This window comes from Alligator sinensis, unplaced genomic scaffold (assembly GCF_000455745.1).
Source record: "Alligator sinensis unplaced genomic scaffold, ASM45574v1 scaffold1115_1, whole genome shotgun sequence".
In the NCBI taxonomy this organism is placed as follows: Eukaryota; Metazoa; Chordata; order Crocodylia; family Alligatoridae; genus Alligator; species Alligator sinensis.
The window spans coordinates 522,860-544,411 of NW_005842317.1; the positions used below are offsets into that span (position 1 = coordinate 522,860).

Sequence of the window (21,552 nt, forward strand, 5' to 3'; positions counted from 1 at the left end):
CCAAAATAATATAAAATATAAAAATTATGAACTAGAAATAAGTGAGGTAGTTTTGACCATCAAGTGTTATTATAAAGCATAAGGTTTCATTTTTCACCAACAGTAAAATGCCAAAAAATGTTTAACATGCTGATTTGAGGTTTTAGGGTACAATATGCACAGTTTTACTGCATGGTGTTTTATCAATCTCTTAAAAAAATATATATATCTATATCCGTAACACCTGTTAGATATATTTAAGCAAGCCAAAAAGGAGTATTTATTAGAGAGTTTCACAAAAACAACAACCTGAAAAGGTTAAAGACAAAACGATCTTAAAAAAAAAAGTATTTTTTTGTAAAAATTTGATAATCCAACCCCTTTTGTTTAAAACAATATTTTATAGGACTGGATTTAATAAATTAAAGTCTAATTGTTTTGAGTAGTTCAAATGAAAACTTTTCAAGTGTCAGACAAGTTTTAAAAAGGATCCTCGTAGGAAAATGTTCCTTACCAAAATGCTTCCCCTCCAATTGGCCTACAAACTGTCTAAAGCCAGTACTCTGCAGTTCGCTCATGCAGATAAATTTTTTAAATCAGGTAATCAAACTAACTTTCCAAGAGTCAACTATGCATGGAAAATAAGGATTATAAAATTCGTGGTAACGTCTTACATAGAATAACCTTAGGAAAGGAAAAAAAAGGAGGGATTTAGAAGGAGTTTATGTCAGATGCCAAATATTTGTACATGCACATAATGAATTTAACCCATTAAGTACCTCATTTGTGTTCACAAAATTCAGTTGGAATTACATGTACGAAATGATCACACTAACGTATCATCCCTTCAAATAAATTACTGCAAGGCTTTGGTTTTTTGTTATACTAGGCAAATGGGGATGAGTTTTTATAGAAGCCAAACATAACAGCTTGTCTTACAGGTCAAGTTCATATATCAGTGTACCTGCTAACATCAAACTGACCCTTGACTCAATTTATATCAGGCAATTATGTTCAACAGTTAACATACTAGAAAACAGACTTGTGAAAAGGGGCAGAGCTGTACTAAATGAGCATATATGACAGAGGTTGGATTAACAGTTTGTAAATGTTGTGGGCATTTATTGAGTAGGATGATCTTCAAAAACCTATAAGGAAGTAGCTACCATACTCTATTAAGCATCTTAAAATGTAATATACTTTTCAAAACATTTACTATCTACAAACAAATATTCCTAATCCAACTCTAAAAAGGCTTCCAAAAAAAAAAAAGAAAAAGAAAAAGAAAAAGAAAGAAAAAGAAAGGAAAGGAAAGGAAATACACAGGTTAACTTCCATCTCCCTTGACTGCAGTTAAACTGTCTACTCTCACTGCACAAACTTATTCTATGACAAAATGGACATGTAAGAAAATAAGAACACTATGTACATAATAGCCTAAACCAAAGAAACTAGCTTGAAGAATGCTGCATGTCACATGAAACAGGATTACAGAGCAGAATTAACGTTCCCAGTTGGTTATAAGGTAACTAGCAGATGCTTCTCCTACGTGATTTTTAAAGATGTATTATTTCATGCAAAATTTCTATAATACTTTGCATATCAATGATTAAAGATATCAAATTTCAAAGATGTTACTATGGCTTTTACAGAACTTACCTGCTTGCATTCAGAAGTCATTAACTAATAATTTTGATAATCATTAGACACAATGTATACAGCATTACTGGTGTGCATAAAAATTAGAGCCTAAACCCCCAGGGTGTACTATCTCTACCTTTTGCAAAGCAGACTACTTATTACAAAGAAAAAAGGTGCAAAATTACCTCGGGATGAGCCTAGCCTGGAAAGTGATGAACGCCGAAAGGATGGATAACCAAAGTAACTAATATCTTCTGAAAACATAGCATCAGCATCAATAATGACACTTGGGTGAGCAGAATGTATGTCAGCATCCAGAAGAGACATAAGATCCTCTATAAGAGGAGACAAGGGTCTTAAGTGAATAATCAGCTACTTAAAATCATCAGCTAGAAAGACCATCACCAAATAAATATCGAAACAAAAAAATACCTAGCTATAAGAAGTTTCTGCTCTTCAGATTCACCAGTGCAAACTGATGTGCCTCCTATGCACTCACAGAAAGTCAAGCACATTGGACCAATATGTGGAGCAAATTTTCCCTACAGGAGCTGCTCTATCACTTGTCTAACCTCATTTCCCCAGACGTGTCTTACCCCAAAACAAAAGTTTTCCACACCCAGAAAGCCAGACCTTGCTATGCACTTGGAAAAAACAAAGAACTAATAAAAATGTTAAAAACCCACAGAGCAGAACTGCCTGAATTGCCTATGATAAGCGGAGGACAGAACTGATGGCAAAAAGCTGGCCCCTCCAAAGATCCTACACATTAGCATGTGGCTGCCCAGCACATGGAATCAAACAATTTTTCAGTCCACAGAATAGAAGCTATAACCCTCAGAGCAAGCTTTAATAGCTATCTGGCATAAGGATCGCTTTCCATATTAAAATGGTTAAAGAGGTATCTGGAAGAGTACTAACAATAAAAAAGTTTACTGAAATACTATAGGTATCTTAGCCACTACTCTAAAACACTTGCATCTGGCAGTATGACCTTACAGACATTTACATTTCTTTTATTAGCCCCTATTATCATACTTTGTTCTCTCTAATAAGGGCTAGATTATATTCACACACTAATGAAGAAGCTGGTAATAGTTGATACAAACGTTTTGTGATGAAATCTATCCCAAGTTCATACACCAAATCCTATAATAGTAGTGCAATATATCAAACCAACAACCTTATATAATGCACCTAGCTGCTTCAGTCGCAACCCCTTTCTATAATCAAATGTATAGTCTCAATCAAACAATAAGGAAATCTAGACCCAAAAGAGTTAGAGAACTAATAATAATAGAAGAGCTCTGAACCTTTCCTTTCCCAACTTCTGGAATAAAGAGAAGGAAAACAAGAGAGATGCCCAAAAACTGAAACAGAATAGACAGCCTACTGTTGACCCCACATATATTCTGGGAAACAAGAAAGGTTTCAAGAGCTAGTCCCACCTAAATTAAATACAAAACTTAAAGGTAAAATAATAAATAAATTTCATAATGAAATACAGATAAGATATAAGTGACCAAACAGTAAAGCATATCAAGAAAGTAATTAAAAGCTGTAAAATGCACATTTGTCCAAAGAAATAACTAAACATTTGAAAGAAATTAATATTAAAATCTAAATCCTGAAGCCTCTACCAGGTACCCAGCCTATTAGAGAAAATGACTTCTTCCCTAGATATAAAGTTAAGTTTTAAAAGAGCACTTATCTTGGCTCATCTGGAGATGAGCTGTTCAGCCAAGAAGTGCAGTTCAAAGCTGAAGAGCAAAGATTCTGAGGTAAACCCTGATTTTTAGACTCTATAACCTGGCTCTATCAAAAAGTTTGCTAAATACAGCCTAAATTTTTTTAAATGCTCCTAACAAGGAATAAAAACAGGCATATGATTTTTTATTAGACTAGAACCTACTTAAGCTAAACCAGATCTAACTGGCATTAAAAAAATTAATCACTAAATGTACTTTAAGAAGCATTTAGCCCATTTCTTTTGACCTGTCTTCCTCTCACTTTCTAAAATTCTTCCCACCTCTGAAATTCTCTTGCTCATTTCTTTTGCCCCTTTTTCTCTCACCCAAGTGTTGGTTAAGTGAACGCAGACAAATGTTATACTATATTTCCATTAAGCAGCTTAGGTCCCTCCTCCAGGATACCCTATCAAGACCAGGTGCAGGCAACCTTTTATAGAATGATCCACCCAGGTGAGAAGTCAGAGGGTGCTAGGACCCTGCCATCATTTCTGCAGCAGCACACAGAGAACTCCCACAGCCAACAATCACCCCTGGCACTGAATGAATATGCTGTTGTAGCCTAACAAACTTGAGTAGATATAAAGCAGGGGTGGGCAATTATCTTGGGCGGAGGGCCGCTTACCAAGTTTTGGCAAGCTGTTGAGGGCCACATGGGTAGACCCGCCCCCTGGTCATCACCTTGAGACCAGAAGTCCCGCCCCTAGCCTCTGACCTTTGCCACTGGAAGTCCCTCCCCTCGCCCATGGAAGTACTCCTTTGGGGAAGAGGGTTTGTCATTTTAGGGGGAAAAAAAATCAAATTACATACTAAAAATCAAACACCCATAATAATAAATTTTAATTAAAAAATATATTTGTCACGATTCGTGGGCATTTGTGGCGTAGATGCAGAAGTGATTGCATGTGGGTGTTTGTGGGGATACGTGGATATGGATGTGGGTATGGGAGCCATGTAGTGCAGAGTGGGCGGGCAGGAGAGTGGAGAAAGCAGTGGGGGGGAGTGGAAGCGAGCAGGAGCGCAGGCCCTGCACCAGTGTCCCAGGGCCAGTGCCAGTGGGGCCTAGAGTGGGGTGGTAGGAGCACAGGATATGGGCTGGCAGGAATCTGTGGAGCCAAGCTGGACTGCACCAACAGGGAGAGGGGGGGAATGGGCCCAGCTCCAGAGAGCACCTGCTGACTGGACACCAGCACGGGCCCCACACTCCCGCCTGGCTGCCGCTGGTTCCTGCCTGCCCGCTCACTCCCAGTACCTCCACCCCACCCTGATGGCAGGGTCCTAGCACCCTCTGACTTCTCACCTGGGTGGATCATTCTATAAAAGCGCCTGCTTTTCCCTCTGCTCTGAGCACCAGCTCATTGCTAGCCTGGGTCCCACGCCAGCTCCAGGCTTGTCCACTGGGGCTGAGCTGCAGCAGCAGCATCTTGGCAAAAGCTGCTGCTCGGCGTGGAGGAAAGTGGATCCCCTGCTCACCACAGCCAGACAGTGTTTGCTATGGCCACCCGCCCAGAGCCTACACCGGGTTAATCTGTGGTGCGGCTACTTCACCGGCACCTCTGTGCTGCCCAGTGCAGCTGCCGCACTGGGCAGCAAGCACAGAGGCAGTGAAGTAGCCGCACTACAGCCTAGCATGACACAGGCCTGAACGTGCAGCTGCAGCAAACAGCCCATTGGCACCGAGCAGCAGCTTCTGGGGAACAAGCTGGTGCTCAGTGCGGAAGGAAAAGCTTCCCCCCCACCCGTGGCCAGCGCCCTGTGCTGCAGCCTCTCCAAGCCTGTGCAGGGCTGCCTGTGCCTGCTCTCCATTGCCACTGCTGCCCCGTGGGGTGGCACCGATGCAACAGAGAGACAGGACAGTCCCGCATGGGCTGCAAGCGGCTGCAGCAGGAAGCGCCAGCCATGGAGGGGGTGGGCGCTTTCCTCCCCCCCGTGCTGAGCACCAGCTCATTTCCTGTGGGCAAGCACAGGGTCAGGGCTGCACGCTGCTCCCCACCTGTACTGCGGGGCTGGTGCTCTGGGAGTAAGTGGGCTTGTGGGAGCCAGTGGCAGCTGGGCAGGAGCACAGGGCTCGTGCTGGTGTTCCGGGGCCAGAGCTGGCGGGGCCCAGAGCACGGTGGCAGGAGTGCGGGGTCCTGGCCGGCAGGGGCTCCATGTAGCTGGGCCAGCTCCCCTCTCTCCCTGCTGATGAAGCCCAGCCTGGCTCCACAGACCCCTGCCATCCCACACCCTGCGCTCCCACCACCTCGCTCTGGGCCCCACTGGTGCTAACCCTGGTACACCATCATAGGCCCTTAATTCCCACTTGCTTCTGCTCCCCCCTGCCCCCACTTTCCTGCCAGCTCCCAGCTGCATGGCTGGACCGTGGAGCTCAGCAGGAGCTGGCCCGGCCCAGAGGTGATCCCCGCAGTCCTCCCCTGCCTCCCCCCTCTTCTTGCCTGAATTTCCCGCACTGGAGCAGCCACAAACAGCCCCACGGTCCCAGGCCAGAAGCCCCAGCTTCATCTATGACAGGAGCCAGAGGCAAATAAATACTAATTTTAGGGGCCCCGCAGGCCGTATTTTGCCCACCCCTGATATAAAGGCTCTGTGCCACAGGCTGTAGGTTGCTGACCCCCAATCTAGACACCAATCTAATGCTTAAAGTCTTCAGGATGAAAACTTCAGTGAGCAGCCCTCAGGCCGTAAGTCGTAAGCACCATTCTGAAGACACAAGTCCAACAACCCCCACAAATGTGACCTATATTTCAGTAGTGGAAGAAAAGGGTCACCTACATTCACCAATGACATTTCTGTTAGGCCATGGACATGAGCAGCATTTGTAACATTACAGGGATGTATTTAGTGCCATAAAAAAAACAAACCACAGCCATTCACGCTGTTTGTAGCCCCATGCAGACCCTGAAAATTCTACAGACTAAAAGTACTACTGTCAAGGAGGAACTTATAAGTTTGGTAGCACTATGTCTAATGCCTGTACAGTAGCTGCTTCCCCTCCCTTTCTCCCTCCACCTTGGGGTTGACAGAAAACTGGGATGCTGGGGGTCCTAGAGACCTCTAAAGCACTCTCTCCCTGATAGCCTGCAAAGTCACAAGCTGTCAAGGGCACCTGCAGGGACCCTGTTGCCAGCAAAGCTGGAGCTCTGCCAGCCATGTGGCAGCCCCAACTGGTTTTGCCCATCAGGACCAGCCAAGACATGGCTCCATCACAGCCAGGCATTCAGCAGAGCTCTAGTCATGCAGCTGTCCCCTGCTTGGTATTCTTGATGCAGAGGCAGGGGCAGGAGGTGCTTCAAGAGCGGCGGTGAGGAGCCACACCCCTGCAGCTCAAAAATACCAGCAAGATCTAACGTTCTGGCCAAAGGAAAGAGACTTCCCACCAGTGCCATCGTGAATGCCACCAAGATGGGCGATGCCAGCTACGGACAGCATCACTGACTCCTGTGGAGGCAGATTCCTTATCACGTTCCCCCCTCCCCCCACCCCATCCTTCTACAGAACCCCCCCTTTAAGGAACCTCTCTGGGATGCCTATATGTCCACAGTGTGCTAAGTTTTTGTTGAGAAACTTTGTAGCGCTGCAAATGAACACCAGTCCATACCCTTAGATTTATCCACATCAGAGTAAGGGAAACAGTTTGGGTATTACATTGTTGGTTTATTGCAGAACACCCCTTAATTCTGCAATCTAGGTTGCAATCTGAAGGCACACGCAGTTTAAAAAGCTTCCCCTCACAAGCAGATGGGAACTGAGCAACTTGAGTCTGTTCACCTTTCTAGGTAAAACAGAGGGGATGCTGCTTGCTGGATGCACTTGTTTTAGCTCCTGATGGAAGCCTTCCCCAACCTATTCTCTAATCCACATTCTTCATCAATGCAGTAGTAGTGTACAGGCAGTCCTCGGACTTGCAACACAATTGGTTCCTGAAAACCGCATCTCAAGTCGAAACATTGAAACTCAGAAATGATTTTTCCATAGGAAACAATGTTATAAATGGGGGATTGGTTCCTGAACCAAGGCCCAATACCCTATTTTCACCAAAAATAAGCCAGAATTGTGTATTCAATCAATTACAGATGAGTAATATAGCTACATTAATGTATTTATATTGTAAATAGCAATCATATTGTTTTGGAAGGACTTCTTTGAGGTGACTTTGCTGGACTTTTTGAAGGGCTCTTGGCTAGAGTCTTCTCAGGAGTCTTGGCTGCAGGTTTTTCTGGAGTCTTGTCTGCTTTCTTAAAGAAAGTGTCCAAGGAAGTTTGGACTGATGTTCTCCAGGGAGATGAGTGACGCAGCGCATCGGATCAAGCATTGTAAAGTCGAAACTGACGTCAAAGTTGATAGAGGGTGTCAATTTATAAATGTTGTAAGTGTGAAACATTGTAACTCGAAACATTGTAAGCTGAGGGCTGCCTATATTTCAGTTTACAGTGGCAGACGACGTATTCTATAATCTAAACACCTGGAATGGTATAAACGAAGGGTGTTGACCATATGGCCATTGGGAGGCATTCAGCCCAACAGAGGTGGGTCATTCAGCCTATAAAGCCCCAGAGGCTGGATGACCCACTCCAGAATCCGGGATGCAGGGCTTGTGTTAGCCTGAGCCAGCACCGAGAGGGTTAATGCTGCTGGCCCCCGCTCTGTCACCGCCCCCACTCCCCCATCCCACCATAACTTAGCTGCCACCAAATTGCTGGGTTTTTTTGAGGCTGGGGGCTGAAATCTGTGGTGACAGTTGACAATGGGGGGGGGGGTAAAAAAGGGCAAGAGACAGCAGTAATAACCAGGGTCTTGTTTTTTTCCCCCCCGTTTTAAAAAATCCCAGATTCTCTAAAAACCCCTAAATTATCCAATTTTAAAACCCCCCAAAATCCATGTTTTTCCATAGTTAAGATGAAATGGCTGTGTGCGTGCGTGTGCTAGTTGAACACGTTTTATTGATATATTTACATTTTAAAGCAATTTGGAAGCCTACCAGTGCCTCAATCATTATAATAAAATAAATTCTAAATATCTATATATTCTAGCATTTTTGGTTTGTTTAATCACAGAAAATCAGAGCTCCCCCTTCACTCACCAGGATGTGGGTCCAGCTGTGGTTGTTCCCCCACTCCTCTCCTCCACTGCTTTATGGCACTTAACAGCCTTGGTATGCTGGTCCCCTGTCCATGCCACCCCTGTCAAAGCCAGTGCCCCTCACTGCCAACCCACAGCTTCCCCCACCACTGGAGCCCCTTACTGCCAACCCACAGCCCCCACCACCCGCTGGCGCCCCTCACTGCCAACCCACAGCCCACCCCACCCCCACCCGCTGGCACCCCTCACTGCCAACCCACAGCACCCTGTCCCCCGAGCACTGGCAGAGGCGGCCCCCAGCTTCCAAGGTTATGGGACCCAGCAGCTGCTGCCACCAGAGCAGAGAGTGGGAGAACAGCAGCAGGAAACCAGCCTCCTACTACCCCTCAAACAAGCTTCCTATGGCTCTATCCTGCTCCCCCAGCCAGGCCCCACATTCCCACCCTGGCTGGGCAGTGCTCCCAGACCCAACCACCAACCCTGCCCTACTCCCTCCCTTACCATGGCTGCCTTAGTCTGCTCCCCCACCACACAGACTTACCTGCAGGCAGCTGCTCTCCACCTCTTCCTGGCTGTATTGCTGGCTATGTGCATGGTGCACGTGGCACTCCCTGTGTCCTGCTCCCTCCAGCCCCAACCAACCCCTTGAAGGCTGGAACTCTGCCAGCCTGCAAGGGGAAACCCACAGTTTCTCACATCCCATGTTTTTCCACAGCAAAGGGAAAACCCAGATCCCTGGTGATAATTTCCTGGGTGCTGTCTGCATCAACAGATATGCTCCAACAATAGGAATTCCTGCAGCCCAGATGCAGAGGTGGATCATCTAGCCCAGGGGTTTTCAAACTTTTTTGGTTAGTGTACCCCTGGCGGCCAGTCAAGAAGGCAGGAGTCCACCAGTGGCCAAACAAGTGGGGGGTGAGGAGGAGGGTGTTCCCCCAGCAGCTGATCAGTGAGGGGGGGAGGGGTTCCTCCCTCGGCTGATTGGCAGAAGTGCCAGTGGCAATGCCCAAAGTATTTGGCGCCTACCACCAAGTACCCCCTGAGGCCATCCCAAGTACCCCAGGGGTATGCATACCCCCTAGTTGAAAAATGCCATATCTAGCCTATGAGAAGCCTCATAGACCAAATCCCTAGCTATGGCCAATCCCATGGCTGTTGGTAGGGAATATGGCCCGCCAACTCAATTGACTCTGACACCCCTAGTGTTGAATAAAAAAGAACCCCAACTTACATAGTATATCCCTCCATACAAACCCAGAGCAGCCTAATCTCACTGCACGTACTGGCACCTCTCCACAAAGAAAACAAAATAATCGAACAACTCCCTCTGTCACTGTCAATTCAAACAGCTGTAGGGAACATCATGACAGCCCTTTTCAGCAGAACTAATCTATACAGAAGATCTCTTGAAGAAGACACTCCAACAATCATTTCACAATTAATAGCTTGCTTTCTCAGCTCAGCTCTTTCATCCAGTATGGAAGAGTGCTGAACAGAAGTGGCACATGAATTCCAAGAATTTAAACATTCCTCCCCACCTAGCTCTTCTGGACCTAGGAAGATACAGGTCAACACAACAGAACCAATAGTTCTAACGAAGTTTTGGCTCATTCAGACAAAAGGGGAAATCAATTCTCTCTTTCTTCCATTTTACACAGGATTTAAAAGTTCATGTCTTTTTATCTATAAGACTTCCTTTTTCCCCCCAAATGCTTTACCAGTTTAATAAATAAGTTAAATTGATTTCTTGACAAAGGAGCCAAATCCACTACCCTTCAACTACCACTAAGTTATGCGTCTTTTGGGTTTTACGGACACAAATAGATGCAGCCTGAAAAGACAAAAAGTATTTCATTTGTCATGGTGCTATTGTTCTCAACAATCCCACCTGATTTCAGCACTGATGCTTTCAAACAAACAATGTTAGCTCATAACTGTATGTCTGTCACATCATTCAACGCTAAATGAGATGGGCTGAGCTTCACATTTACATCTACTCAACTTCAATAAGCTAATGGGTATTAACAGGAAGCTTCCCCCCACCCCCCTACAAACCCAGGAAGCACAGTAAGTGGCCCAGGAATTAAAACCATAAAAAAAAAAGAAACGCTAACAAATGAGAGCTGTTTAGTTATTACATCTGGACTAAATCCATCCTGAAATTCATTTAAAAAAAAAAAAACACTCAACTGGTGGTCCCTTACTGGGATAGTTGTTAGAGAGCCAGCTTTGATGTTCCATTCTGGTAGTCATCTCTCAGCTCGACTGGTTCATATTCATTATGGTGCAATACAAATATAAATGGCAAAGCTGCACCACCAAGATTGCAAAATTACTCCTTCTGAACTTTTAGGGACCAATCTCAGAAGCAATCAGTAATGTCACTGCATCTGTGCTTCACATTTTTTTTTTTTCCAAAAACAAGGCATTCCACATCAGTAAGAATCGGGTATATGTTATGGATGGCTGGCCACAGAGAAATAAGTACAAATCTGAACTAAGCTGAAACCTTTTAAATTCTGGAGAATCAAGGCAGTTTGTCAGGGGAACAGAAAGCAAGGGCAAGCTTCTGACTTAACTACCTCATTTGCCATGAGATAGTAGTTGGTGGATGAACCGGAATATCTTCAGTCATCTCTACGTTAACTGGTACGTTCCTCTGTAAAGTCTCATTTACCTCATTTTGCTTTATTTGTTTGTAATATTAAATTCATGGAGTCTCATCAAATTGTCACCAAAACAAATACTAATAGATTTTTTATGGAGCACAGTTGTCAAGCATATTAAAGTGTTCTTCTAAAATATAAAAAAGAAACATTGCTTAAAGGTGACCTACAAGCGAAACACAAGGTGGCACATGTTTCTCTTTTATGATGTGCAAAGAATGTCTCAAAGACATGCCAAGCATTTTTTTGTTACTATTGGTTTTCAATAGAAATTCAAGTCAGTCTTTCCTGATTTAGATTATGGTGACTGAGGATAGAATATTAGAATGACACTCTGCAATCTATAAAATTCCTTGTTTATGGTAAGAGGGAAAGATTTTTAACCTATTTTAATATTTTAACAAATATTTAAAACTTCAAACACTTGGTTAAAATAAAAATTGAAGAGCTTCCATGCATGAAAGATGCGAATCAAAACCAGCTTTGATAGCCCTGCTTTTTAAGGTTAAAAACACAAACAAACAAGCAAACAAAATTAAGCAGGAAAAGCACCCAAACAACTTAACATTAATTAAACATCATAAAAAGGACAACAACAAATTACCTTCTTTTAATGTTTCAAAATAACCTTTAAAAACAGGCTTGCAATGGACAGCAATTTTTGGCTTTTTGTACATTTTTTTAAGCTTACACAGCAGTAGGTACAGAGGAGCATCCAAAGGCAAGAGAATAGGTGAAGGTTTTCAGAAAATAAAGAAGGTTCAGAAGCCTTAAAGTAAGGAAATGCTCTGTGTGAGTGAAAATTAGAATCAATGGCTGATTCTGCAGAGCTTCATAATGGAGATATTATCACTTTTTCCACAACATACAGGTGTACAGGTAAGATATTCTGATAAGCTGCTTCTTAAACCCTATCCTGATAAGTAACTTTGAAGAGCTGGGAGAAACTAAGTCTGCAGGTAACATTTAATATGCAAAGAGTAGAGCTAGAAAAGTACTATTAAACTTCTGGCATTGTTTTGACTACACATAGAGCTTGGCTTTAGTTAAACTCCTTGGAGTATGACAATCCTTAGTTATTCCTTTGGCTGTAAAATAGTTTATGAAAGACTCAGGGAAGGTGTAATTTGAGATCCAAGAGTTCTAGATTAAACTTTATCCAAACTGGGGTTAAGGAACACAAAACATCATTTCAGCTGTCATTTTTGACTCCTCCACAAAGACCTTGAAAATTATGAACAAGAACTAGAAACTAGGATTTAAGGATGATGAAGAAGATTGTAGCTTTACATGTGGAGGCTGTAATCTAACAAGGTTTGATCTTTGCAAAAGGGAAAAACTTGGGGAAAAGGTAGTTATGGAGAAAACAGTATTGCTAGGTATTTACTGAAAACATAACATATAGAGATTTATCACCAACTTTATCTTGTCTTGATAAAAGACGGGGCAGAAACATGAACAGAAGACAATGTGCTTTGGAAATGCTCCTAAGTGCTATGAGCTATAAATTACCAGATGGTCTCTATGATCAGAAGCACTGATTAAAATCAAGAGAATAATTAATATGTAGAAAGCTTGTACTTAGAGTGGTTTGGAATGAAACTCTGGTCTATACAGACACCAGTGGTACTTTATCGTTTAAGCTGATGGCAGCTTCTGAAGTAAAGCATCCCGATCTTCTTAGAACAAGAAGTTTTCTGTGAATAAGTTTGGCAAGAGTATAATTAATTCATTTCCCCAACCGCATCTCATGAGTGAGGTGCTAAACTGGTAGACAGACTGTGCAACTACTGATTACTAAAAAGCAAGGTGCAAACTAAGGCACTTCTGTCCATCTCTCTCCCTACAAGTTTTCAACCAAAAGGCCTTTGACTTTAAAGCAGAATAGAGAAGTTTACTAGATGCAACTTGAATACAGAAGTAGCAACAAGCTTTTGGTGCAGAAAAGCGCTTGATCTAATTACATGATTGATAAGATAAAGATGAAGGAAGCCCATGAGCTTCCTGGTGAACCAGATGAGCAGAAAATCCCATTTAATAGGAAAATATTAAAATGTCATTTTATCATACACAAACTAGTAATTATTCAGAGTTTAGAAGTGTTATTTTCATAATATGCACCTAGCTAAAAGAAAAAAAAAAGCATATTAGACTTGACAACCAAATATTTTCAAATATGGTTATTTGGTAAGGAAGAGTCAGAGTACCAAAGTAATTAGTTAATGAAAGAAAAGTCTGAAGGATCTGTAAATCAAGTTACACAGGATGCTTTAAAAAAAAAAAATAAAAAAAGGGGAGGGGGGGAGCAGAGGGGCACTTTTCCTATTTTATTTAGCCCTTACATGAACCATCTTAATGGAAAGCTATATGCAGTTTACTTTATAAAATTCACAATGTTACCGTGTTAAAACAGATTTTAAAAGTTAAATTCTATTTTTCATTAAAATTAGCTTTTATGGGCAAACATACACTGAACAGGTGCATTAATCTGTAATGTCAATGGGACAGGATAACTTCATGGAGGAACAGGCCATCAGTACCTATTGAGCATGGGAGTTAGGGATACAGCCTCCAAAATCAGAACTTCCTAGACCTTAAATGCTGGAAGCTGCAAGCGAGAGAGGAATAGTGGAAAAAATTCTGGTTATACCCAGTTCACTCTCCCTTTCAGCATCCACCCTCTGCCACTGAGATACGGGATACTGGGCAAAACTGACCCAATAAATGGCAATCCTTATGTTCTTATATAAAGCTCAATATCCTGAAGACTCGCTTCCATTCCTCTCAAAAACAGTGAGTCAATAGTTAATTTTTTAAAATTTCTAAGCAATTCTCTCTCCTAGACTTCTTAATACAAGACCTTGTTTGGTCCATCTTTTAGAATGAATGTTCTTACTGGCCAGAACTATCTTCACCGTGTACCTCGTACAGCATGGAGTACGCTGTCGACTTTTAACAATGAACACTGAAAGCATAACTGCATTCTCAGATTGCCCTTTTGAAGCAGCAGAACTAACATTATTTTAAAGACAGGAAAAGACGTTAGAATATACAAACCTCCAGGAAGATACGATTCACTTGCCGTGTCATCTCCATCATCTCCATCTTCATCATCACGGCTCAGCAAATTATTTACAGCAAGATTTACATCAAGGTTTGTCCGCTGGAGTTCCCGTATAATGATACTTCTGGACTTCCCTTGTAAAACAACTTGTGCCTGCAAAAATCAAGAATGCAATTCACTACTTAAAATTCCCAGATCATTAACCATTATTCCCAAGAAGTACTTCTTTAAAAACAAAGCTTTCTGAAGTTACCTATTATTATCTATTCCTCAAATTGCAAGCACAATATAAAAAAAGGCTAGGTGCAAAATTTTTGATTCACAAATTGCTAGAATGATAATCAAGTTCCTACGATGAAAAAGCAAGATTGTTGAGGTTAGAGGCAACACCAACCACCTATGTATAACAGTTTGCCTCTGTAAGGCAGAATCAAAACGAAGATAATGAGCAAATAATAATGCAACTGCAAGAAATTCTTATGCAATGAGCCAAGAAATAATGCATGTCATTCTTGGTTATCAAATACCTTGCCCACTGTTAAGATCTTCAAATATCTTCCCTTCTAAAAGATGCTTTCTTGTCTCTCTAAATATCACCTTTTGAAGGTGAAGGGAAGATGCTATACATTACTAGGGGTGCACTGATAAAGATTTTTTTGGGCTGATCCCGATTCAATTGCCGATATGAAGCCCAGCAGCTTGGAGAGCAACATCCGGCTAGAAAGTCTGTTGGGCAGGAAGGGGGAGGGGAGGGGAAGGGAAGGGGTGTTGTGGGGGTAGATAGAGGCCCCCACAGTGAGGAAGGAGGGGGCCTGGGGCTGCCCAGCCAGGGCAAGGCACAGGACAAAGGCAAGAATGTCTCATCCGGGTGGCATGGGAGGATAGCTCCCACTGCTGTGCACACCCCCAGGGCAGGCATAAGGAGCCTGTGCCACTCAGATCTGTGCGCAGGACAAGTGGGCTGCCATTGTGGGCTGGGGCCACGGGCAGTGCCAGGCTCTCCCCAGCAAGGGGAGCTGGCCTGGAGGTTGCACTTGGAGCAGGTGGCATCAGCACTGGAAGGGGGAGCTACCCTGTAGCCACAGTCCTAGTACTGCTGCACACACCAAGTGCAGCCCTGGCTCAATGTTCCCACCAGGGAGAGCCCAGCATAGCCCCCAGCAGCAGACTACCCTTGCCCCATACACAGATCCAGGGTGCACACGCCCCCTATGCCTGTGCGGGGGTGGGGGGGGAGGGGGCAGTGTCCAGTGGCAGGAGCTGCACCCCCCTCCCTCCCATACCCCCCCAGATGAGCCACTCGTGGTTCCATCCCATGCCCCAGCCCTATTCCCTCACTCACTATGAGAACCTCAATCTCTGCCCCTGCTCCCCCACTTCCAATCCCTCCCCCACCACCCCTTTGCCCCAACAGACTTACTAGCCAAATACTGTTCTCCAAGCTGCCAGACTGGCTGTGTGATTGCCGCAGCTGCACAGATGCATTTAATCAGCGGCATTATTGGCCATGTCAGCCATAAAAAGTCAATTGCCAATAATTTCAATTTTCCTTTTATCGGTGCCGATACAGTATAGACCAATGTACCAGTGCACCTCTACACCTTACTATTAGGGGTGCACCAATAGAGATTTTGGGGAGCTGATACTGCTAGCCGATATTTAAGGAGGCATATCTGCAGATACCAATCCAATACAGCTGCCTCCAAGTCGGGTGTGGTGGAAGGGGAAGGGGGAGGGAAGGGGCGAGGGGGAAAATCAATGCCCCCGGTGGCGAGGGAGGAGGCAGGGGCAGGCACTGCCCAGCCAGGGTTGGGGGTGCAGGACGGAGGCGTGGCTCATGGGGTGAGGGCAGCTCCCACCACTGCTTATACCTGAGGAGGGTGGGGGGCCATGTGCCCCCAGATCCGTGCAGCTCGGGGCAGGCTGCAGCTGGGGGTGGAACGGGGCGCGCACACACACACACACACACCCCCCTGCCCTCCTGTGGTGCAAGCAGCTGCCCCCACCCCCCAAGCTGCACCTGCCTCCTGTGCCTGCCCCACCACAGCCTGTCCCTACCCCGTCCCTCACCACTGATCTGCCCCCGCCCCCCACACCCCTTCCCTCCCAACCCACCAGCTGGAAGCAGGTCTCCACACTGCTGGCTCTGCTCCATGCTGCGCTGCAGCTGCGCACAGCACAGGCATTTATCAGCCAAATTATCGGCTCCATCAGGCCAGTATCCAATATAAACAATTTTCTTTATATCAGTACCGATCCAATATCGGACCGATGCATCAGTGCACCTCTACTTACTATTGTCTGGTTAGCCGGTTTCACTACGGCAAATACAAACACTTAAAAAAAAATCTGGAAGTATAGGAAAGAAAACCCACCACACATGCATGTGCATTAAAAGGGACATGACCCTCAGTCTCTTCCTACCCTATAATTCTTTGACAGGAGATGGCAGTTTTTTGCTAACGCAGGCTGGAGCTTGTGATCCAGCCGTGGCTGTGGGCTAGAAGTCTCCACTCCATCTCTACCCTCCAACCTCCCTCAGCATTCTCCATTCCCAACAAGCCAGCTGCTGGTATCATAGATATTAGGATCAGAAGGGACCTCAGCAGATCATCAAGTCCAACCCCCTGCCCCAGGCAGGAAAGCGCACTGGGTCAGATGACTCCAACAAGGTGCTTGTCCAGTCTCCTCTTAAAGACCCCCCAAGGTAAGGGAACCCAACCCTTCTCCAGTAATGGAAAAAACAGAACCTGAGTAGCAGCAGGCCACAAATCCCCTGTGCCACACTGGACATCCAGCCCATAGGCCACAGATTGCTGACCCCTACTATAGGTTTGTTTTTTTTTTTTTACGTGAAAGTTCAAATATTGCAGAAGCTGATGATACGGGCTGAGAACATTCATCTATCATTGGTTACTGAGTTTTAGAAGTTCTGCTTCAACTCAGGTGTTAAAAACAAAAAGTGTAAATAGAAAAGAAGTCAGTAGAAGATCTTTTAATGGGGGGGGGGGGGAAGAGAAAGGGGAAAAGGGCAAAAAGTTGAGAACTTTTCCTCTAGAATCTTTCTGTGCTTCCCTTATTGCAGAGGGATTAGGTATCTACAGGAGGGCAAATGCAGGAGTTCTGGGGGAGTGGAGACTTCCGGCTCACAGCCAGGCCTGGGTTATAAATTCCAGTTGGCACTGGACAAAAGCTCTTGACCCCTGGTCTACAGAAAAAAAAAAAAAGATGTTAGGCTGTCTTAAGTCTCCAGGTAACAGTAAAATTTATGAGAACCAGGTCAATTTCAATCTGTTGCCCATAATTTCCCCACTCCAGTTTAACCTTTTTGTTTTCCTAAGCAGGGACAGAAATTACACATAAACCAGCAGATTGGTTATCGGTTTAAACCTGTAACAGGTTTATGTGCGCCTGTTCAGTGCATGAGCTGGTTTCAAAATGGCCAAAACTGGTTTAAGGAAAACCTGGATGAATGCAGTATCAGGCTTAACTGATTTAGGTTATACCAGTCTATCACACTTCTGTCCCAGATCCCCTCCAGATTCAAGTCAACTCAGTCCCCCAGCATCCCAGGCTGCTTTGCACCTCCCCTCCCCAGGCAGGTGGGTTAGCCTTGGCCCAAGCTGCCTGCTCCAGCCAAGTATGGCTGGCTCCACCCCGCATCATCACAGAGCTGAGGCAGCAAAACCTCTGCTCCCTAGCCTGCCTCCTACCTGTACTATCAGCCCATGAGGGGCAGGGGAACAGGATAGGACAGAGCCCCCCCAAGGTTGCCCCGTCCTGTAGCTGAGCCATCACAAGTCAGTGAGGTGCTGGTGGGAGGGGCAGCACTGCCCCCATCCTGGGTCCAGAAACCTGGGTTAGGGTCTATCCATGTGGGGGAGCCCCATGCTTGGGGAGGGGGGAGTTTCACCCATGCCAACCCAGGTCCCCCCTACCTCCCCCAGCAGTTCTGGCCAGCTGTGGAAGCACTGGGCTGGCTGTCAAGCACCGCCTCCTGGTAGTTTAGAGGGAGGGGAAAAGGAAGGAGCCCCCATTCCAGTGGTAAGCTGAGGCCTGCCCCCACTCCTGCTGACCCAGATTGGGCCCACAGCCCCCCCCCCAGCCTCACTCACTTCCCCCTGCCCCCTGATTACCTGTGACTGCCTGTGCTGTCTTATCCCAGGGAGCAGGCAGGGATGGGTTAAATGGGTCTACTCTTCTGGCCCAGATACCAGGCAGCAGCAGCAGAGGCCTGCAGGCAATTTAACCTTTCCCTGCCTGCTCCTTGGGACAAGACAGTGTGGGCAGCCACAGATAATCAGAGGGCAATGGGGGAATTGAGTGGGAATGGGGTTGTGCTGGAGAGGGAGTGGGGGTTGTGGGCCCAATCCAGGCCATCAGGAGAGGTGGGGCAGACCCTGACCCGGACCATGGCCACTTCTCCACCCTGCAGGGAGGGGAAGGCAGGGGACTTGGGGCATGTGCTGGGCTAGCCTCAGCTTGGCCTGCAGCCTGGGAGGTACAATCAAGCACCCTCTGCCTTCTGGACCCATGCAGTCTTCTGCCGCCTGCTTTTCCAAACTGAAAACAGGACAGCAGTTTAGTCCTTATCAGTTCAATCTATGCTGCTTAGAGAAACCTGGGAAGGTTGAATCGATTCTGCCTCAAACTTTTTGACTGTCTGTACTTAGCCATAGTGGGGTCAGGACAGTCAGTGATCATTACTGTGACTACAGGAGCATGATCATACTTTTCAACACTGGAGCCTTCCTACGTACACATAAAGGCTCTAAGCCAGGAGGTAACACAGCCACAGATGGAATTTTCTGTGATTTGACGCTGACAGCTTCTCAGTAACGTGAACCAGAGCAGTCGCCTATAGCTGTACACATGCCTCCACCCCCATGGGATTAAGGCAGGGGTCAACAACGTTTTTGGCCAGTGCCAAAAAACCCCCAACCCCGACCCATGCCTCGATTTGGCATGCTAAGGGCAGACCACAGGGGGAGCCATGAAGGCCTGATCCTCATTGCTGGCAATGGCTGCACTCATGCCTCTAGGCAGATGGTGGGGGAGGGGCCACAGTTGCACTGCCAGGCTCCTTCCCCGCCCTGCAGCACTAATACAGTTGCTGCCAGCATAAAGCCAACACCAGTGCTCCAGAGCCAACTCCCAGCAGGGGAGGGGCTTGAGGCAATGCAACCCCAGCCCCTCCTTCACCATCGGCTAGGGAAGTGTACGCGCACCCCCATGCAACTGTTTGCAATCTCCTGGCTGCAGCTGGTCCTGGCTTTGGGCAGCTGTTGCCAGCCACAGAGCCCAGGATGCTTGCAGCCTCCTGGCTGCCTGTCGCAAGCAGCCAGGGCTCAATGGCTGACAGCACCTGCCCAGGCCAGCTGTGGCGTGCCAAGCAAAATGCCCTTGCACACCATGCTCTGGCTCACATACCAGGGGAGTGCCAATCCCTGGATTAAGGTAATGTTGGCAATACTACTGGTTACTATTGAAAGTCACTGAGAAATTTTACATTAATATTGTTCTTTATTAATACCAGATATTAAATATTCTACAAAGGTTGAGCTGAACATATAGCAGAAAACTTCCTGCAAGATATCACCTGTGGTTATTTGTTGAGGACCTTTAGCTGTTCCTAAATTTCAATACTGGGACTAAAAATCAGGACACTTTCAGTTGAGAGCATTTGACCCATACGCTAATCCCCCTTGGAGAACAGTTTGTCCACACTACTATGGAATGTTTTTGAAGGTACATTTCAATCAGTTTTAAAACTGACCACCTGATAACTAGTCCTATCTAAAGTAAACCCTATGGAGGAGCTGTGACTAACAGAAATAGCCAATGCATTCAAACACAGCTTGCCCGGCCTGTACTATGGCTTAAAATGGATCAGCTAACAGTGGGAGCCAACCATTTTGTCAGGAGTGCCACAAACTAGCCCTGCACCCTCCCAAAGTGCCATTCCAATCCCTATCCCATGTGATCTGCTGCCCTGCTTTCCACTTCCTACCATGTGCTAGCTGCCTGACCTACTGCTCTGCTTTCTGTTCCTAGCCCCATCTGCTACTGTGCTGCCTGTCCCCTTCCCTGATCTGCCAAAGCCACACACAAAAGTTGCCCATGTCACTTGTGGTCAACTTATGGCATATGTACCACACCTGAGCTAATACATTTTAAGAGCTAACATTTTATTCTAGGCTGGACAAGACTTCTGCAAGTCAAATTAAGCTGCTGCTTTTACACACAAAATGAAGCCTAGTCTGTTCAGGCTGCTGTATACGAAGGCTCATCATAAGGCAATTTATGTTCAATTAATACTGGTGAACTACATTTATTGTTCAAGAACAGTTGTACATTCGTTCATTGGACCCCACACTTCAAGAAGGATGTGGGCAGATTGGAGAGAGTTCAGCACAGAATGACAAAAAAGATTAGGTGCTTGGGGCAGAAGACTTAAAAGGAAATGCTGAAAGAGGTGGGGTAATTTAGTTTGGAGGAGAGAAGATTGAGGGGGGATTTAATAAGTCTTCAAATACCTCAAGGGCAATTATAGAAAGGCTGGAGAGAGGCTAATTTCTGCGGCCACAGGAGAACAGGACTAGGAGCAATGGACTCAAAACTACAGCAGAGGAAATTTAGTGCGAAGAGCAGGAGGAACTTCTCACTGTAAGGGTGGTCAAGCATTAACAGGTTACCTAGTAAAGTCTGGAAAATTTCCAGGAATGGAGATTCCATGAGCAGGTTTCAGTTGGCTGGACGGATTTAGTCAGGGATGATCAGGCACTCAAGGGAACCCTGACCCACCCCAGCCCCGGAATGACGGGTAGGGAAGACTAGGGTCTCCAATGGGACACTTACATGCCTGTAAACCAATGCTAGGAGCTTGGGGAATAAACTGGAGGAACTGGTCCTCCTGTCAAACACGAATGACTATGATCTCATAGGGATAACGGAAACCTGGTGGGACTCCACCTATGACTGGGCCATAGCTAGAGATGGCTATACATTGTACAAGAGAGATCATGTACAAAAAAGGGGCGGGGGTGTAGCTCTCTGTCAAGGAAAGCTACATGTCCCTACAAGCCGACACTGGCATCCAGGGTGGTTGACTGGAGACCCTCTGGGTTAAAATTCGTAGTGAACATGGCATAGGGGACAATGGTAGGAGTCTACTACAGACCTCCTAATCAGGATCAGGAGCTTGACCAGGAATTTGCCAAGGAACTGGCTGAGGCTGCACACTATCGGTACATGGTTGTCATGGGAGACTTCAACTACCCAGATTCATAGATCGCTCATGGGAAGAGCACTCGGCCAAATCCAAATGGTCGCAAAGCTTCCTCAAGTGCATGGACAAGCTCTGACTCAAGAAGTC

General features: G+C 45.6%; 1 protein-coding gene across 1 annotated transcript in view; it reads right to left on the reverse strand.

Moving 5' to 3' along the window:
* Window positions 1-21,552, reverse strand: part of UBR5 (ubiquitin protein ligase E3 component n-recognin 5) — a 140,873-nt gene that overhangs the window by 90,082 nt on the left and 29,239 nt on the right. Inside the window, exons 7-8 of the mRNA XM_025209929.1 lie at window positions 14,171-14,330; window positions 1,806-1,955 (exon numbers count right to left, since the gene is read on the reverse strand). Coding sequence (XP_025065714.1) covers window positions 1,806-1,955; window positions 14,171-14,330 — 310 coding nt within the window. The remainder of the gene's footprint in view (window positions 1-1,805; window positions 1,956-14,170; window positions 14,331-21,552) is intronic.